This window comes from Chionomys nivalis, chromosome 4 (genome assembly GCF_950005125.1).
Source record: "Chionomys nivalis chromosome 4, mChiNiv1.1, whole genome shotgun sequence".
Classification (NCBI taxonomy): domain Eukaryota; kingdom Metazoa; phylum Chordata; class Mammalia; order Rodentia; family Cricetidae; genus Chionomys; species Chionomys nivalis.
Genome location: NC_080089.1, coordinates 106,282,448 through 106,299,157, shown reverse-complemented (window position 1 = coordinate 106,299,157; position 16,710 = coordinate 106,282,448). Strand labels below are relative to the sequence as shown.

The window sequence follows — 16,710 nt, the reverse complement described above, 5'->3', positions numbered from 1 at the left end:
ATGTCTCCTAGTCTACAAAGTCTACTTGATTTTATTCATTTTCAGTGTCTGTGCAGGTCTGTGATTGTTGAAGTCAAAAACCAACTTTCTGCAGTTGCTTCCCTTCCCACCATGCAGGGTCTAGGGAAGAAACTCAGATGGTCTGGCTTAGCAGCAAGCACCTCTACCCACTGAGCCATCTCACTGGCCCCTCAAGGTCCACTTTCAGTCTCTGTCCTGAACTCTTCCTACACAGATACACTGTGCTATTTGTGTCTATTTCTCAGGAGTTTAGCTGCGTGTGTGGTGCATAGACATGGATGCGGACACTCACCTGTTCGCCAGACATGCACAGTTGATGGCTGTCTTCCAGGCACAGTTGATGGCCATCTTCCTCATCACCGTATTTTTTTAAGACAGGGTCTCTCAGGGAACCTAGAACTCATTGTTTTCTGCTAGACTTGCTGGCTAGTTTGCCTCTGGGACTCAGTTTCCCAGCACTGGGGTTGCGGAAGCGCTGCCACGCCTAGCTTCTTACCTGGGTGGCGGGATCCAAACTTGGGTCTTCCTGTTTGTGCAGCAAGCACTTTACCCACTGAGCTCAACTTATGAAGTTGAGACCTTGTTCATTTCTCATGAATATTCATGGCGTGTGAGTGTGAATATCTTTTTGTTGTTCAGTTTGTTTTTTGGAGACAGGGTCTCACTACATAACCTAGGCTAGCCTGGAAATACCTTGGTAGCCTGAGTGCTAGGATTATAGGCATTCGCCATTATACATGGTCTGTTTTTTTTTTGTTTTTGTTTTTTAAATTAGAGTCTCACTATGTAGCCCTTGCCATCCTTGAATGTACTATGTAGACCACTCTGACCTGGAACTCACAGAGATCCACCTGCTTCTGCCTCCTGAGTGCTGGGATTACAGGTGTGTGTTGCAATGCCTGGCTATACCTGGTCTTTAACAGCAGATAAGACAAGAATTATGGATCAAATTGTGCTTCCCCCTAAAAAAGGTCATATGTTGATCCTCAATCTCCAAAGCAACAGTAGTTGGAGAAAAGGCCTTTGTAGGGCTAGTTAGGGATAAATGCTGTGTTCACAGAGAACCCTGTTCCAGCTGAACCTGTCCTTAAAAGAACAGGAAAAGCCAGGTGTGGTCAGACACATGTGTAATCCCAGCACTTGGGAGGCAGAGGAGGGAGGATCAGGAGTTAAAAGTCAGCCCTAGGAGGTTTCTGACACCCTACCTCAAAAACAAACTCCAAAGATATGAATGGCATTTCCCTCCGTTACTAAAATCCCTTGGTGGGGATTGTAAGCAATGTCTATCCTTCCAAGACCCCAAAGACAAGCCAAGGCACAGTCCCTTCAAAGTTCACTTTGGGAACTCTGTGAGGTTTTTGGGCTTACCTACAGAGCATAGGTTAACTCACTGGAGTGTGGGCGTCTCCCCAACAAAGGGGAGATATGGGAGGTTTTACCCAGCGGGAATTGTGACTTTCCCACCACTGGCATGGATGGAACCCCCACCTCTAGTCCCCACCTCCATATATACTCTAGCCTCTCCCTGAGGCTGTGTGCAATTAGAGCCGAGCTGCATACAGCAGGCAAGAGGAAGCCTCTCTATTCCGGGTGTAGAGTCAAGGGGCCCAGCTGCGGGCAACCCTTCCTAGTGGTCACAGCTGAACTCCCTAAGATAGGGGCTGTTTGGCTTGGAGGATGGCCCTGCACTACACCCTCTTCCCATGCAGGTTTCTCAAGATGGCACAGTGAGGATGCAGAGGACGCAGTCGTAGGAAAGTCAGGAAAAAAGGCCTCGGTAGAAACCAATCCTTCTGACACCTTCATCCCCAGAACTGTGAAAAAGTGCATGATCTGTCCTGATTACTAGGGCAGCCTGAGATAATATGTTACCATTACCAAGATTTCAAATATTAAATTTAAAAAAAAAAAGAGTATTTTATGTGTGTAAGCATTGTGTTTGCATGCATGCACGTGCACCATAAACGTGCCTGATGCTGCAGGAGGCCAGAAGAGGGCGTCTGGTACCGTGGAACCTGAATTACAGATGGTTGGTGAGCCTTTTTTAAAATGTGTGCTCATGTGCGTTGTGTGCATGTGTGCGTGCGTACATGTGTCGCTGGCCCTCTGCAAATCTCTCCAGCCCAATTTCAAACATGTGTAGATATACACCTTTCATGAGGGAGGGAAGAACAATGAGCAGGCAGGAGACACCATGACACTAAGAAAGTGGACAACTTTTTAAAAAGTTTTATTTCAAGAACCTTGATTTTTTTTTTAACTGGTATTCCAAAAAAAGGTGGGTCAAAGTACAAAAAAAAAGTCAGTTGAGTAACAGTGAGGTTTAGAAACCCCAGCTGCAGAAGCAACGCATAGACAGCACAGACAAAACGATCCAATCTTCTATGCAATCCTGCTCAGGTTCTTTGCTTATTTTAAGTGTTTTTCCCCTCCTACAAAACACATCAGAGCATGCCATGAGATCAGAAAAAGAAAAGCCTAACAAGTGGTTACGAGAAGCCAACTGTATACAAGAGGAGACAATGGTCCTTCCCTCCCCCACCCCCCTCTCCTCTCCTCTCGCTCGGTTTCAGGTTAAGTTATTCTGGAGACAGTTCACCTCCAAGTCAGCTTGGTCACCTTTGCCACCCTCAAGTTTGGGTGACATGGAGTTTTGGATGTTAAAGGACTCTTCCTCCTTCAGGCAGGACTTGAGAGCTTCCTGGATTTTGTGGGGAGCACTGGGGTCATCCTAGAAGAGGAGAAAGTTGGGGGGTTACCGGGAAGGAAGGCAGCAGGTAGAAAGACCAAAGTGATCACAGGTTTTCCTAGTTGGCTAAGAGCAGAGCCCAGATCGCCAGACTGGAATAAAGTGAGCTGGGCCTGAGGGGCTGGCCAGCAGCAGCCGGGGAGGAAAGTCACCCTCATGAAGGTCACCTCAGCACTAGGGAAGCTGAGGCGGGAGAATAGGGAATTCAGAGCTAACCTTGGCCATATAACAAGTTCAAGACCAGCCTGTACTATGTGAATTCTGTCTCAAAAACAAACAGGCAGGTAGACACAAGTAATCAGATTATGAGAATTTTACTTCAGGCCATTCATCTTTTCTCACAAAGAGAGATGAGGAAAAAAAAACTGGTCCATTTATTTATTTGTTTGTTTGTGGGTAAGGACTTACTAAATAGTCCTGGCTGGCCTGGAACTCATTATGTAGACCAAACTAGTCTTGAACTCAAATATCCGAGTTCTGGGATTAAAGGCATGCACTGCCATAACTGGCCATTTCTTTTGTAAAGATTTTCCCAGAAAAGATCGATTTTATTATTATTTTTGGTTATGTGTATGTGTGTTTATCTCTGTGTGGGTATGTGTGCCTGAGCACAGGTGGCTGCAGAAGCCAGAGGGCTCAGGGTCCCCTAAAGTTGGAGTCAATGGCAGTTGTGAGCTGCCTGAATGTGGGCGCTAGGGAATCGAACTTGAGTCTTCTGTAAGGGCAGCAAGTGTTCTCAATCCTGAACTATCATCTCTCCAGACCAAAAAACGGGTCCTTTTAATATTTGGCCAAGGATCCAAAGTCTCTTGTGGGTAAGTGTTCTCACCAAAAGACCCTGTGAGAGAAAATGGCTTGTCAGTCAATATCCCCAGTGGGACACACCAGACTATGGCTTCGTATGACTTCTCCACATAGCCAACTAGAGGTTAAAAATTGCATGGGCCTCAGACACTTGCTCAATCCAAGCCCTGGTAAATCCAGCCACCTTGGGTGCCTCCCACACTCTGTGTTGGCCCATATTTAAGATGAGGGTTCAGAAGTCACTTTGGGGTACATCTGTGCCCAGAATAGGCACCTAATCTTAGCTGCATTTGCCCATTAAGGGTTTACAGGAAGCCCCCACACTTGCACAAGCCTCCAACTCCACACTGTAAGTTCTCAGAGGGCTGCTATGGCAACACCTGCCCCTTTCTTTCCCATAAAGACCACCGATGACTGTCAGTGTGATTTCTCAGCACCACTGTCTCTGAAGCCCCAAACAGCCATTGTAAGTGCCCACACTGTTGATAAAACAGACAGGCTCATGCTCATCAAGAAGGGTGGAGATGGGGCTGGAGAGGCAGTTCTGTGGTTAAGAGCCCTCCGGTTGCTTCCAGAGGACCAGATTCAGTTCCCAGCACCACATCACTCCAGTTCCAGAGGCTCCCACACTCTCTACCCTCCTTGGGCACCAGGCAAACAAGCAGGTGGTGCACAAGAACACACATGCGCATGCATCTAAACTTTTCAAAGGGAGAATATACTCATCTCATTAGATACCTTTTATTTTATTTATTTATCTGGTTGGTTGGTTTTTTGAGACAGGGTTTCTCTGGGATTAAAGTACTGGGATTAGAGGTGCATGCCATCACCTCCCTGGGGATTTCTTTTTGTTTTGAGATAGAGTCTCACTGAGGCCCTGGCTGTTCCAGAACTCACTATGAGATCCTCCTACCTTTGCCTCTGCTTCCTCAGTGCTAGAATTGGAGGCAATTTCTATTACCCCATATTAGTTTTTAAACAATACTTACTTAGCTATCTGCATGTGTCTGTATGAGTGTATGCACACATGTGCCACACGTGTCTCTGTGAGTAATGCACACATGTACCACATGTCTCTGTGAGTTTATGCACACAGGTGCTGCATGTCTATGTGAATATATGCACACGTGTCCACATGTCTGTGATGGGCAGAGAAGGCACTAGGGCACTCATTTATTATTTTCCACTTATTCTTTGGAGGCAGGAGCCAAAGCCAGGCTCTCGTTTTCTCAGCTAATCTGGAGGCCAGCGAGTCCCAGCCATCCTCCTGCCTCTGCCTACCTTGGAGCTGGGATTGTAGGTGTGCATGGACAGCCCAGCTTGCAATGGAGCACAGGGCTCGGAACTCCAGTTCACCGGATTGTGCAGCACGCTCTTAACTCCGAGCCATCTCTCTAGTTCCCGTTTGTTTAAACCGTTTAAAGTTAATTATTGATACTATGTGTGTGGGGTGCCATGGCGCTCACGTGGAGGTCAGAGGGCAACCTATGGGAGTTAGTTCTCTCTTTCTACCATAAGGATTCCAGGGATCAAACTCAGGTCATCAGGCTTGGTGGCAAGCACCTATACTTGCTGAGACATCTTGGTAACCCTGTTTGTTTTTGAGACAGGGTCTCATGAAGCCCAAACTGTTTTGAACTTAATTTAGCTATGATGAACTTAAGCTTCTAATAGTCTTATTTTTACCTTTCAGATTCCAGAATCACATCACGCTCAACTTCCTGAAAACAATTATTACTTTGCTTGTCTACTTACTTTTCAGTTTTTGAGATAGGTCTTGTAGCTATGTAGCCCAGCCTGATCTCATGATCCTTCTGCCTCAGCCTTTCCAAGTATTCAAATTACAGGTATGTCCCACCACAAAATGGCTCATTCTTGCTCTAGCAACTTTGTAAGTTCAAGATAGGGGCAGGAGATATCACTCAGTTGGTAGAGTGCTTGCTCAGAATGCAAGAGACTCTCCCCCTCAATGCCCACCCCTCCAAAAATGGTAGGTTAGCCTAAAAAGCCAAGAAAAGCACAGTAAGGCCAACAGTCACCTCTCCTCTATAAGAACCTGGTTTCAGGTTCCTCGACAGACCGTCTCAGACTCATCACAGGCTCTCCAAGCGACAAAGAGGGAAAGGAGCAATGGGTGACTTAGAGAGCTCTAATATCACAAAGGTGGGGAGGCCCCCCCTCAAGGGCTCAGGGACTGCCAGCCAAAGCTGGTGACTTAAGCCTCTGATTGATCCCAGTGACTTGGAGGGCTGGGGCAGGAGGATGGCAAATTCAAACTCAGTCTGACCTACAGAGAAAACTGCCTTCCGGGCCACCGTGTGAGAGAAGCAGACCCCGAGAGTGAGGAACAGAGGTACCCAAACAGGGATCTGGAATAAGCTATAAACATCCTGCAAAGAGAAGGGGGGGAGGTTGAGCCAAGGTGGGTTTCCTTCAGTCCAACTGTCTCTTCCAGAGCTGATTCTGCTAAGCCCAAGGTCACAGAAGGCACAGCAGATGGGCCATCCGCCTTTGACTTGGCAGATGTACCTGGCCATGAGGGAACGGAGCAGACACTTGGCACACATCCCAAGAACCGCTGTGGATCCTCTATTCCCAGTGCTCCCCCCAGCCATATGGGCACTCTATGTCCACGGGTAAGTGGACTCAGCCTGGGCCCTCACAGGTCCAGATGCAAACCTCTAGGGAAAGGGCAGCAGGCTGCACATCACCGCACAGCGCAAGCGCAGTCTGGAAAGCAGGAAAGATGTAAGGAGGAGACAAAGTGCTAAGGGGGATCATGGGGAAAAATGGACAAGCAGAACTCTGGGGAACCCCTCAGACCTTCAGAGGACCCAGCCATCCCCCTCAATTAGACTGGTAAGGAACAGGGCAGCTGAGGGCTGCGCAGTCTGCCTGTGGGTTTCAGGTGACGTCATTCAAACTGTCCACCTGGACCACCCAACATGTTCCCCAACCTCCACCCCCTGATCGTCTTCAGGAGCGTTGCACAGCCACACAGACTGAGCCTGTGGCACAGAGGACCCTCACCTTAGTTCAGAGGCGCGGATGAAGGAAAGGGAGACACTGGGAACTGACGCTGCCCAAAGCAGCAGAGATCTTAAATTTTGAAATCTTTTTAGAGTATGACATACAGAGTTTACGGCAACAGTAGGAAGATGGTCAACTCACTCTTCTAGAACAGAAATAGCCCTTTAGTAAACTCTGAAAAACCGGGCCTGTGAGGCGGCTCTGTGGGTGATGATTGCGGCATCTGATCCCTGGACCTCACATGGTTGGAGGAGAGGACTGGCTCCCTCGTGCTATCCTCTTGACCTGTGCAGTGAGATGACAGGCATGCACCCAACACACGCAGAAAGAAGATGCTCCTGATGCAAGATGCAAGCCGAGGGGAGGACGGTGTGTGTGTGTGTGTGTCACGGTGTGCATGTGCATATGCATGTAAGAGACTCCCTAGATGGTGGAGCCAGGAGACATCAATGGCTTGGTCCTGCCGCTTCCCTGAGGGCTGGCCAACTGCTGTGTCAGCCAGGCCCACAGCCCTTCTTAGGCAGGTCCAAGGCAGCTGACCTGCTCTCTGCTCTGTTTCCAAAGCTGGGTCTCAACGTGACCTCTCCACAGAGCTTAGCCAAGAACCAGTCTTGCGCAGACTCATGCAGACACGCAGCTCTAGGAGCTGTTCCCTCACCGTCCCTCTCAGAGGGGAAAGGAGTCCGTAACTGTGAAGCTGCCAGAAACAAACCTTCCTGAGGGCATTTGCACTGTTAGGCCGGAGCAACTCCATATTGGTCACATCTGCTGCACCATCATACAAGATGGCAGGTCGAACAGAGGAGCAGAGAGCCTGCCCACACCATCGTCCTCTATTGATCATAACCCTGACTGCACTCCTAACAACCCCCCTGCCTCAGTTCCCCAGTGCTGGGACTACAGTGAGGCAGCAGAGTGAGCTTCAGATAGAAACATTCCTAACTTACTGGAGGGATCTCTGGACAGAATGGGTCTAGACCACTAAAGAGCAAGGAGCCCTGACTCCCCAAAGCCTAACCACAAAGCTTTTCAAACCTCTGCTTCAAAGCCATGGCTCAGGTGAGCACCTCGGGTAGTTCCCGCACCTGTGTAACTGGTCTCTACAAACGTGCTCATCTGGAAGCGCGGAGCCTGCACTAGGTGCACAGCCCTCGGATTTGATCCGGATGGTTCCCACTTTATTTTTAAAGTTCTCTGATAGTACCTAACACTACACTGTTCAGACAGGCCAATTAGCCTGTGTCTTCAGAATATGGCCTATAGTGAACTATTTTACTGTTGGGCTTCGACTGAAAACAGAATTGCAAGCCAGGCAAGGGGTACACTCCTATAATCACAACATTTAGGAGACAGAGGTGGGAGGATCAGGAGTTCAAACGCATTGTTGACTACATAGCAAGTTGGAGGACAGCTTGTGCTACATGAGACCCTGTCTCAACTCTAGCTCCCTGCAACCCCCCAAAAATGTCAGTCATGTTGGTGGCTCATGCTTACAATTCCAGGAATTGGGAGATGGAAATAGGAGAATCCACTAGAAATTCAATGCTCGTCAGAGACATAGTGACATATGCCAAGGGGCAGTCACCATTTGCTTCAGGGATCACCAGGAAATTCCCCAGTAATGCAAGGTAAAAGACAATGATCGGCTTCTAAAGTAAAACACAGGTGAAGATTAAATCATAAGCCATTCTAGAAGATTCCAGTACCTATAACTTGGCCTGCCTGAGAAGTGATACCCACCTTCCCTGCCCCACTGGGTTGCCCTAAGCTGACTTCAAAGCTGTTGGAGACTTCCTACTCTGAGCCAGGGTAGGAGGACCAGTCAGGGGCAGAGGCATGCAAAGGGGGGATGTGAAAAAGACCAGTTACCTGACAGACAACGCTATCATAGTGAGCCAAGGCACGGGCATGGGGGGAGGAGACACAGGGAGTGTCGCAAAGTTTCCTTACATTTGGATGAGAGCCCTCAGCAATGGTGGAGAGGGAGAAGTTATCGTTGTGGAGTTCAGATGGGGTCCGGAATTTGCTGGAAGGACGGAAGGAAGAAGAGAGAAAGTCAAGAGATTGAGGCAAACTGCAGTAGTAGCCGCAACGCCTCAGCTTCACTGTCAAATACCGTATTACACCATCAATAGAGTAAAGCGCACCAGGACCTGACCTGCCACTGGGAACAAACTTCAGCCACTTAAACCAATCCAATACTTTCTTATCTTCTGGGATTTTTATATTTGACGTAGCGCACTGGGACTTTGAAAGAACTGCCAACGATATGAACAACTATGACCGTGTTTGTGCACGCCAGGCAATTACAACTGCATCAAGACAGCCATCTGGCCAACAGCAATTGTACGATGCCAGCAACTGTAGACACAATCCAATTTCAGAGATGCTAATATGTGAGAAGAAATATGTATCTTAGAATCAATAAATGTCGGCAGTATCTGCAGGGGTGAGTGCACACGGTACCCTCAGAGCAGTGATTCCCCTTCTCAGGCACCCGCCATCAACAGCTGCCCCCACCGAAGCGGCCCCATGTCCCTGCTCCCTGCACACCATTGCTTTAGTCTAGCCATGGAATGAAGAGTCAAGGGTCCTGGCTTGTGTCCCTCTGGAGTGCTCATGGGCACAGATTTATGTCCCTGCCTCAATGCACAGGGACAATGGAGGAGGGGCCCTTTCAGCCCCAGGGCGGTTAGCTGGAAGGTCACGGGGCTGCCATGTCTGCACAGGAGCAACAGATGGTGTTTTGTCTTTTTCCCAGAACCCAGGGAAAGTCCTTCAATCACAGTCTCTGGAGGGAGTCTTAGGCCAGTGGGATCCGTATGGGGAGAGATGAAAGGCCAGTGCTACAAAAACTGTCTCTTGGGTCCGGAGGAAGCCAGCAGCTCATCTTCTCCTTTTGATACTTCCCGGACACTTTGAAAAGGGTTTTTATTTTGCTTAGTGCTCAGAGAGCTCTTTTCCTAGTGTATAAGGTCACGTTTGAGTGTTCAAGGGATGGGTTTCATGATAAATGTGGGTCAACTCTCAGAGGCACAGCCAAAACAAGATCCTGCATTCCTGTGTGGTCCGTAAACTACACAAGAGTTAACACCAGCCCTCATCACTGCTAAATTATACTGCGTTGGGAACAGGGGTTGACCAGCATGTGTGTGTGTATGTGCGCCAGTGTGCATGAGCCTGAATATATGTATGCAAAATAGGCACAACTTCCCAAGAGTAAAGCACCTAAAGGGTGGAGGTAGACAGGGAGCAGAGAGGCTACTGTAGGCTCTCACACACTCTCAAAAGATAAGCGTGAACAGTGACCTAGAGACTAATGCACAGCTCATGCTTTCAAAGGTGAGCCTTTATCTTATTTTTATTCACTTCTGAAAAGGGTCTCGCGTAGCTCAGACTGGCTTCAACCTCCCTGGGTAGCTGAGGATGACCTTGGATTTCTGACCCTCTAGCTTCTGCCTTTCCCGAGTGCTGGGATACACCCCATCCGCATGGTGAAAGTGATCAATGGTAGCTCTGAGTATTGGAGGCCAGTATCCTGTCAATTGAGCTAATTCCCTAACCTAAAAGGCGAGCTTTTCAAAGGTAATGCAGTGTGGCAGTAACATCTCTCTCCTCAGCATCCACTGAGGTGGAGCTGATTCTAAATCACAGCAGGTTGAAGGGGCTGAAGTGACTCCATACTGATTTGTGAGCAAAATCTTTTCACTGACCACTGGGTGTCAAAGAGCGGAGAAGCAGGTGCAGGGTGGGCAGAGTGAGTGCATTTACTGAGGGACATGGTGCATGCTAGAAGCCCTCTCTTTAGCACTCTTTCCTGGGATTCGGATGCTGGAATGTGGGTTGATAGGTGTGCAGGCTCAGGGATCTACCCGGCACATTTTGCATACAAATAGATAAACTTGGGTGGACTTTTAGCCTGAGCCAAAGGGCTAGGGGACTGGTGCCAGAGACCCTCCTGGGAACAGCCTCAGCTGGGGCTGGGTGCCTCTGGCCGACAAAGGCTGCTGGGTACACACTTACTTGGTCCTTCGCAGCTTGGTATTCTCAGTCTTGAGCAGATAGAGCTTCTTGGCAAAGAACACAGTCATCATGAACAGGAGGAGCAGCACAAGAGCAGCCGAGCCCACAGCTACGCACATCACCTGGAAGTCGGTGATGATGGACTCACAGCGCATGCCCTTGTGCCAGATGTAGTCCTGAGTGTTACACCTACAAGGACACAGAGGGACTCAGGTGATGGGGCAGGCAGTCTTAGCCAAGCAAGAGCCCTCCTCTAAAGCCAACACTCAACTCAATAGCCTGCTCTGAGGAGACTATAGAACTGCAGCATTCCCAACCTGAGCAGATGCAGCTGTTCTATGACACGAGCTAGGTGTTCCAAAGCCCGTGATAGAAGCGAGGTGAACAGAGCAGAGAAACTGAAGGGAATCTCTGAGCTACAGAATTGTTAAGTGACAGGAGAGAAGAGAATCCTGGACTTTTGCCTTGCAGGGATTCCCAGAATTCTGCCTGCCCTGACTCTGGACAAAAGACGGCTGCTGTGACTCAAGGTGAAATACTGGGACCTGCCTTGCACGCGGCAGCCTCTAGCCCATCCAGGTCACGTGACACTGAGAAATAAGGAGCTGACAGATACACAGAGATGGGTGGATATTCTCTTCTTACCCCTGCAGCCCCACAGGTTCTGCCCCTAAAGCTTCTTAGGACTGTGGGAACTATCCTGCCAGAATAGTGAGAATCAATCCCTCGGGGTGGGTTTTCGTCCTTTTGTTGAGTGACTTTCTCCTGCCCTTGGGGACATTCCCAGGCTCCAACTCTTCCAATGACATTGCTGTTTCCATGGGAACCAGGCTGCTTCAAAGAGGAAAGATGTGGAAGGATACAGAGGCAGGCAAAGGAGGGAGGACATGAACCTCGGGTGAATGACAGACTAGAAAAAGGGGTACAGAGATGGAATGATGCCCCAGCAAAGTGGCTCCTTCACATCCAGAACAGGGTGGGGAAATGTGCCTAGTAATGCATTTCTGTGTTCCAGCGGAATCTCCCGGCAAAGGGAGGTACAGAAGATCTGTTTAAGGCTGCCAGGAGATGCAGACCCCTCTGTGTGGAGGCCCTCTCACCCAGTGTTCTAGAAAAGTTCTGCCATAGCTCAGATCCTTTCCCTGCAGCCGATCAGGGTAACAGAGACAAAGGCATGCTGCAGACTGCAAGGAAAGACTCGGCAGTCTCCTGTGAGTGGAATGTAAAATAGTATGCAAGCAGCCGCCATGCCTGGGTGTGCAGAGCAGAAGCGGGAGCCTGGGTAGCCGTCTGGGTGTGATCTTGGGACAGAAGCTAAGCAAGAGGGCATCGGTGTAGGCCATGTGGAAGTGCTCCTGTTGGGGAAAACAGCCATGCAGACTAGTCAGGAGGACAATCTTTCTCTTACTGAAGAATTCCCCGAGAGGACCAGGAGTTCTGGGTACTTTCACAGTTCTCCAAAGGCAGCCAGAGCTCCAGACTTCCCACAGTGGTGGGAAGCTCACTTTGAAGGTAAAAATGCCAGGCCCCCAGTAGGATGAAAGATGATTTTGCAGAGACTCTGCTGTCCCCAGCCTGAAAACATCCCTTATAGTTCCCTAAAGACAGAACAAGCTCACAGGGTCTTCTACACTTTTGGTGGTCTTTAACTAACAAATTCTTTACAATACCCCCCAATTTCTTCTCTTTCTTGAGTCAGGATCTCACTGAGCCCAGGGTGGCTTCAAACTCACTAAGTAGCTGAGGCTAGCCTTGAACTCCTGTTTCTTTTGTCTCTGCCTTGCAAGTGCTAGGATTACAGTCATTGGTTACTATGTTCCTCCATCACTATAAAATTTTGATCAAGGAAATTACTCTTGGGAATGGCTGGACAACTCCAACCAGAACCGTGTAGTCACATCCTGTGTGGATGATCCTAGTGCCATGACCATCTAGGAAATGACATCAGAACTGGAACTCGAGCTGCAATGCCAAGGCGCTACAGTCAAAACTTAAATGCATAAGAACAAAGGAAGGAAAAAAAAAACACTGAAGCATTTAACAGAGAGCCACATCTGGGTATGGCTCAGGCATGTGATTCTAGCACTTCAGGAACTCAAGGCTAGCCTTGGCTGCACAGAGAGTTCAAGGCCAGCCTGGTCTACAGAAGACCTTGTCTTTTAAAAACAGTAAGGAAGGGCTGAGCATGGGGGTGTCCACCTAAACCCGAGCACTTGGGAGGCAGAGGCAGGTGGATCTCTGTGAGTTCGAGGCCAGCCTGGTCTACAGAGTGAGTTCCAGGCCAGCCAGGGCTATACAGGGAAACCCTATTTCAAAATAAATTTTAAAATAATGAAAACAAGAGCTATGTGGAGACCAGAATGCTCGTCAGAGGTCTGGCAGGAACAAGACTGCAGCTCTCCACTTAAAGAACCGCCCAGCCCACCCTCGACTGCACGATCCTTCCACCGGGAATGGTTTCCCATCAGGCAACTCTCCCTGATGAGGTGTGGGATTGGGGACATCTAAACTCTTTTTGAAAACTTTATGCACTTACTATCCCACAAAAGGCAGTCACCAATGGAAGAAAGCCACCACCCCAAATCAAGAACATCCACAGACCAGGGAGAAGATTCAGCTGGACTTCACCGTGTGTGTGGCTGTTCGAGGAGCTGCCCTAGGCTGCACTCTAACTTTTCACACCCGTGCCTCCTTCAGAGGAACCAGCTCTCTCGGGCCAAACACAGACAGCTTGGCAGGAGCACGGGGCAGCCACAGCCATCTTAACTTCCCAGAAGGGTTGCAGGCGTGCTTCATCTACTAGAATGGCTACTTTCCTAAGCTCTTGGAGAAACCCCTTTACTTTCCCTTTAAGGTTGAGTGGCTGGGCCCAGTGCTTAGAGGATTTATGAAATATTACTTCTGAGGACTTTGTCCTGATGGCAAGATCATAAGTAGCTTTTTTTTTTAGGGGGGTGGGGGGTATGTAGGCCATGTTGACTTCAAATTCACAATTTTCCTGCCTCGGCCTCCTCAGTGTTGAGGTTACAGGTGTGTACTCAACATGTTAGGAGTCCTGTGAACGTCCCTCCTCTGGTAAGTCCTCCCCTTTGCTGAGGCTGCCCCACCTACGCTGCCCCGGAACACCTGCTACTCCCTTACCTGCAGAAAGCCCCTATGTTCTCCACCAGGTAGCACTGACCGCCATTGTGACAGTAACTGGGGAAGAGATCACACACGGACCGGCAGGAGCCGTTGTGCTTGACAAAGCCAACTCGGCACTCTGTGCCATTTCCGCCTGAGGCCAGGTCCCTGCCAGGATCTCCTGGGCGGGGCCTGAGAGAGATGCTGCTGCCAGGGACCATCCCCAGAGTATGCTGTGGAGGCACAGCATGCCACTGGCTGGTGGGCTGTCCTGTCCCAGGCCCCACACCAGGCTTCTGGGAGGGCAGGAGGAGGTCATTCTCATCTTCCAGGTCTCCAGCTCCTACTGCATCCTTGTCATCATCCTCTTCCTCTTCCTCCTCTTCCAGATCATCATAGAAGGACGTGGTGGGGTAGAAATCAGACTCGTCAAAGGGGGTGAAGTCATCATATAAGTCAAGCAGGCTCCAGGAAGGGGTCTCTCCTTCGGCGTCAGGGTGACTGTCTGAGGCTCCTGGTGACCCTGGGAAGCTGCCCACGTCTGCACCATGACCCTCACTATCCAACCCTTCAAAGTAGTCGATGTCAATTATATCTGAGGTTGGATGGGTCTCTAGATGGCCTCCAAGGGCATGAGTGGGCTCTGGCCCTTGAGGCTCAGGTGTGCTGCCTCCCAGGTTCAGCCAAACCTCCAAGGGCTTCTCCTTAGGGAGTTCAGAGACTGGGTTAGTCTTATCATGGGTAGTAGGGGAGGGAGGTCCACTGGCTTCAGTAGCCTCAGGGGTGGTAGGAGGCATTGTAGATGACCCAAGGGCCTCAACAGGAGCTTGGAGTGTAGCTGGGAGGGTCTGGGCGTCGCCACTGCCAGTCTCTGCAGTCACTCCACCCAGGCCTGGGCTATCTGTCTCCAGCCAGGCAATGCCAGTCACTGCAGCTGATGCCTCCTCCTCTGTCCCGACCCCACGGCCCACCGCAGCCAGCTCACGGCCGGTCGCTGTCCACGAGGTCTCATCCTCCCCAGCTGCTGGCAGGCCGGCTTCCTCCCGCGTGTCATTGGCACGCGGTTCCCATGCAATGCCGCTCCTCACCAGCTCTTCAGCCTCAATCGCGCTGCCTGCTTCGCGTGCTGTGGGAGGGAGGGCGAGGGGGCAGGGTGTTAAGGTGGCGTGTGGGGGTGAGAGGGCTCTGAGAGACCCAGTAGACCAGGGTCCACCCTGGGACACTCCTTCGGTTTCCAAGGCCACGCCCCACTTCTAAGGCCCGCCTCTGAGGCTACCTCCCAAGCCGGGGAAATACACCTTGCCTGTGGTTTCCCGCCCCAGACAACGCCCGCAGTCTGAGAGGCGAGATCAGGGTAGTCCACCAACTCTGGCTCATCCTAGCCTCATTTTAGGGACCCCGCCCCGTCCACAAACCCAGCCCACAAATCTCACCCAGGCCCCGCCCCTGTGCAAGACCACGCCCCTACCCCAAGACCCCACCCCCACTCTAGCCCACCCTGCCGTCTCCTCCCTGGCTACCGCCTGCTCCCCGCTGGCCTGTGTCCCCCCCCCCCCCCCACAGGTCCTCTCCTCCTCCCGCGCCCCTTTCCCGCCCAGGTCCCAGGCTGCAGGCCAGACGGTGCCCCGCCCCCTTGTCACGGCTTGGGGACTCCACCTGGACCTGAAGGCAGCCAGCGAGAGCCCTGGCAGGGGTGGGGCGCGAGGGCTGGCTGGGGTCGCGGTGGGTACCTACCCGGCACGGCCCCAGCGGTGAGGACCAGCGTGGCCCCCAGAAGCAGCAGCGCTGGCGGCGGCCCCCTACTCGGGCCCCCGCCTCCAGCTCGGCCCATCGCGCGGAGCCCCGGCCGCTGTGCGCGCGGCTTGGCTGCGCCCTCGGCTTGCCCGGCCGCCGCGCCTGCCGCCCTTCTGCGGCCGTCTCAGCCCACGGTGGGCAGCATGAGGCGCCGCATGCCGCCGTCAGCCGCTGTCCTCCGCGCGCCGCGCCTCCCCGCCTCCCGCGCCGCCGCGGCCGCTTGCCGCTGCCGCGCTCGGCGCCGCCCCCACTCCGCCCGCCCCGCTGCACGTCGCGTTGACGCCGGCCCCTCTCGGTCCTCCTGGTCGGGGGACAGGCAGACCCCTCTGGCACGGGACGCGCGGGGGGCGGCAGCGGAGCCGCAGGGGAAGCCGACAGGTGCACGGGCGGGAGCCCGCAGGGCCGGCCTGCGGGGCCTGCGCTCCCGGTGTTGAGCGCGCTCGGCCGCGGACCTCCGAGGAACCCACCCGCCACGCGCGCGCAGGGAGGCGGGGACGTCGCGGGCTCAGACACCCGCAGGCTCGAGGGCGGGGCTCGGAAGGGCCGCGGGGGGCGGAAGCCCGCGCCCCCCGTGTGGATAGCGGCGGGGCCCGGAGCAGAAACTCTCGGGTTTCAGCGCCAACCCGGTGTTCTGGGCAGGCAAGGTTCTCCGGTCGGTCTCTGAGTCTTCACGAGAGCAGGGCGAACGTCGACAGAACCTGGCAAGGAGGCGAATACGCGGCCTAGGCTCTAATCGGATCAGACCTAATCCGTCCACGGCCAAAGCCATTAGTTGAGATCTTGCCAATGTATTATTCGGGCAAGGGGTGAGAACCTCCCATTACTTTGACTTCGCCTTGCCTTCTCTAAATCCAGGGCGGCCTTTGAGTCCTTTCCTACTTCCCCAGGATGCAGTTCCCCAGGTGACCTGTAGTACCCAAACCCAGGTTCCTGGTTAGATCAAGGTCTCGCTCACTGACAGGTGCACATAGGATGTGGCACCTAACCCGGGTTCACTGATTACTGGGATAGGGGAGGCAGAGCTATGACTTAGACACCTAGTAGTCCTCGCCTCCAAATGGCCTACTTCTTGATGTCTTATTACCGACCTAAATGATTATATTCAGCTCAGCCCAAGGACATGGGGTGACGCTGGTGTAGACGCTCTTATCTCTGTCAGATACCAA

General features: G+C 51.7%; 1 protein-coding gene across 3 annotated transcripts; it reads right to left on the bottom strand.

Moving 5' to 3' along the window:
• Positions 1–2,230: 2,230 nt before the first annotated feature.
• Cspg5 (chondroitin sulfate proteoglycan 5) lies at positions 2,231–16,184 on the bottom strand. 3 transcript variants are annotated; one of them, XM_057768503.1, is made up of 6 exons: positions 15,485–16,184; positions 13,769–14,876; positions 10,628–10,816; positions 8,474–8,630; positions 2,621–2,752; positions 2,231–2,453 (listed from the first exon to the last, which is right to left on the bottom strand). In XM_057768503.1, the coding sequence occupies exons 1-6, from the start codon at positions 15,579–15,581 to the stop codon at positions 2,436–2,438; spliced, it is 1,701 nt and encodes a 566-aa protein (XP_057624486.1). In that variant the 5' UTR covers positions 15,582–16,184; the 3' UTR covers positions 2,231–2,435. The 3 variants fall into 3 exon arrangements, with proteins under 3 accessions (XP_057624486.1, XP_057624485.1, XP_057624487.1); XM_057768502.1 differs by having other exon boundaries at positions 2,231–2,752; positions 15,485–16,183; XM_057768504.1 differs by having other exon boundaries at positions 2,231–2,752; positions 8,555–8,630; positions 15,485–16,182.
• Positions 16,185–16,710: the final 526 nt, after the last annotated feature.

Coding starts and splice junctions, on each gene's coding strand:
- Cspg5 (XM_057768502.1), bottom strand. CDS start 15,581: ATGGGCCGAGCTGGAGGCGGGGGCCCGAGTAGGGGGCCGCCGCCAGCG. Junction 8,631..10,627: donor ACCAAGCTGCGAAGGACCAA/GTAAGTGTGTAC, acceptor CCGTCCTTCCAG/CAAATTCCGGACCCCATCTG. Junction 2,753..8,473: donor ATGATAGCGTTGTCTGTCAG/GTAACTGGTCTT, acceptor CTCCTCTTCTAG/GATGACCCCAGTGCTCCCCA.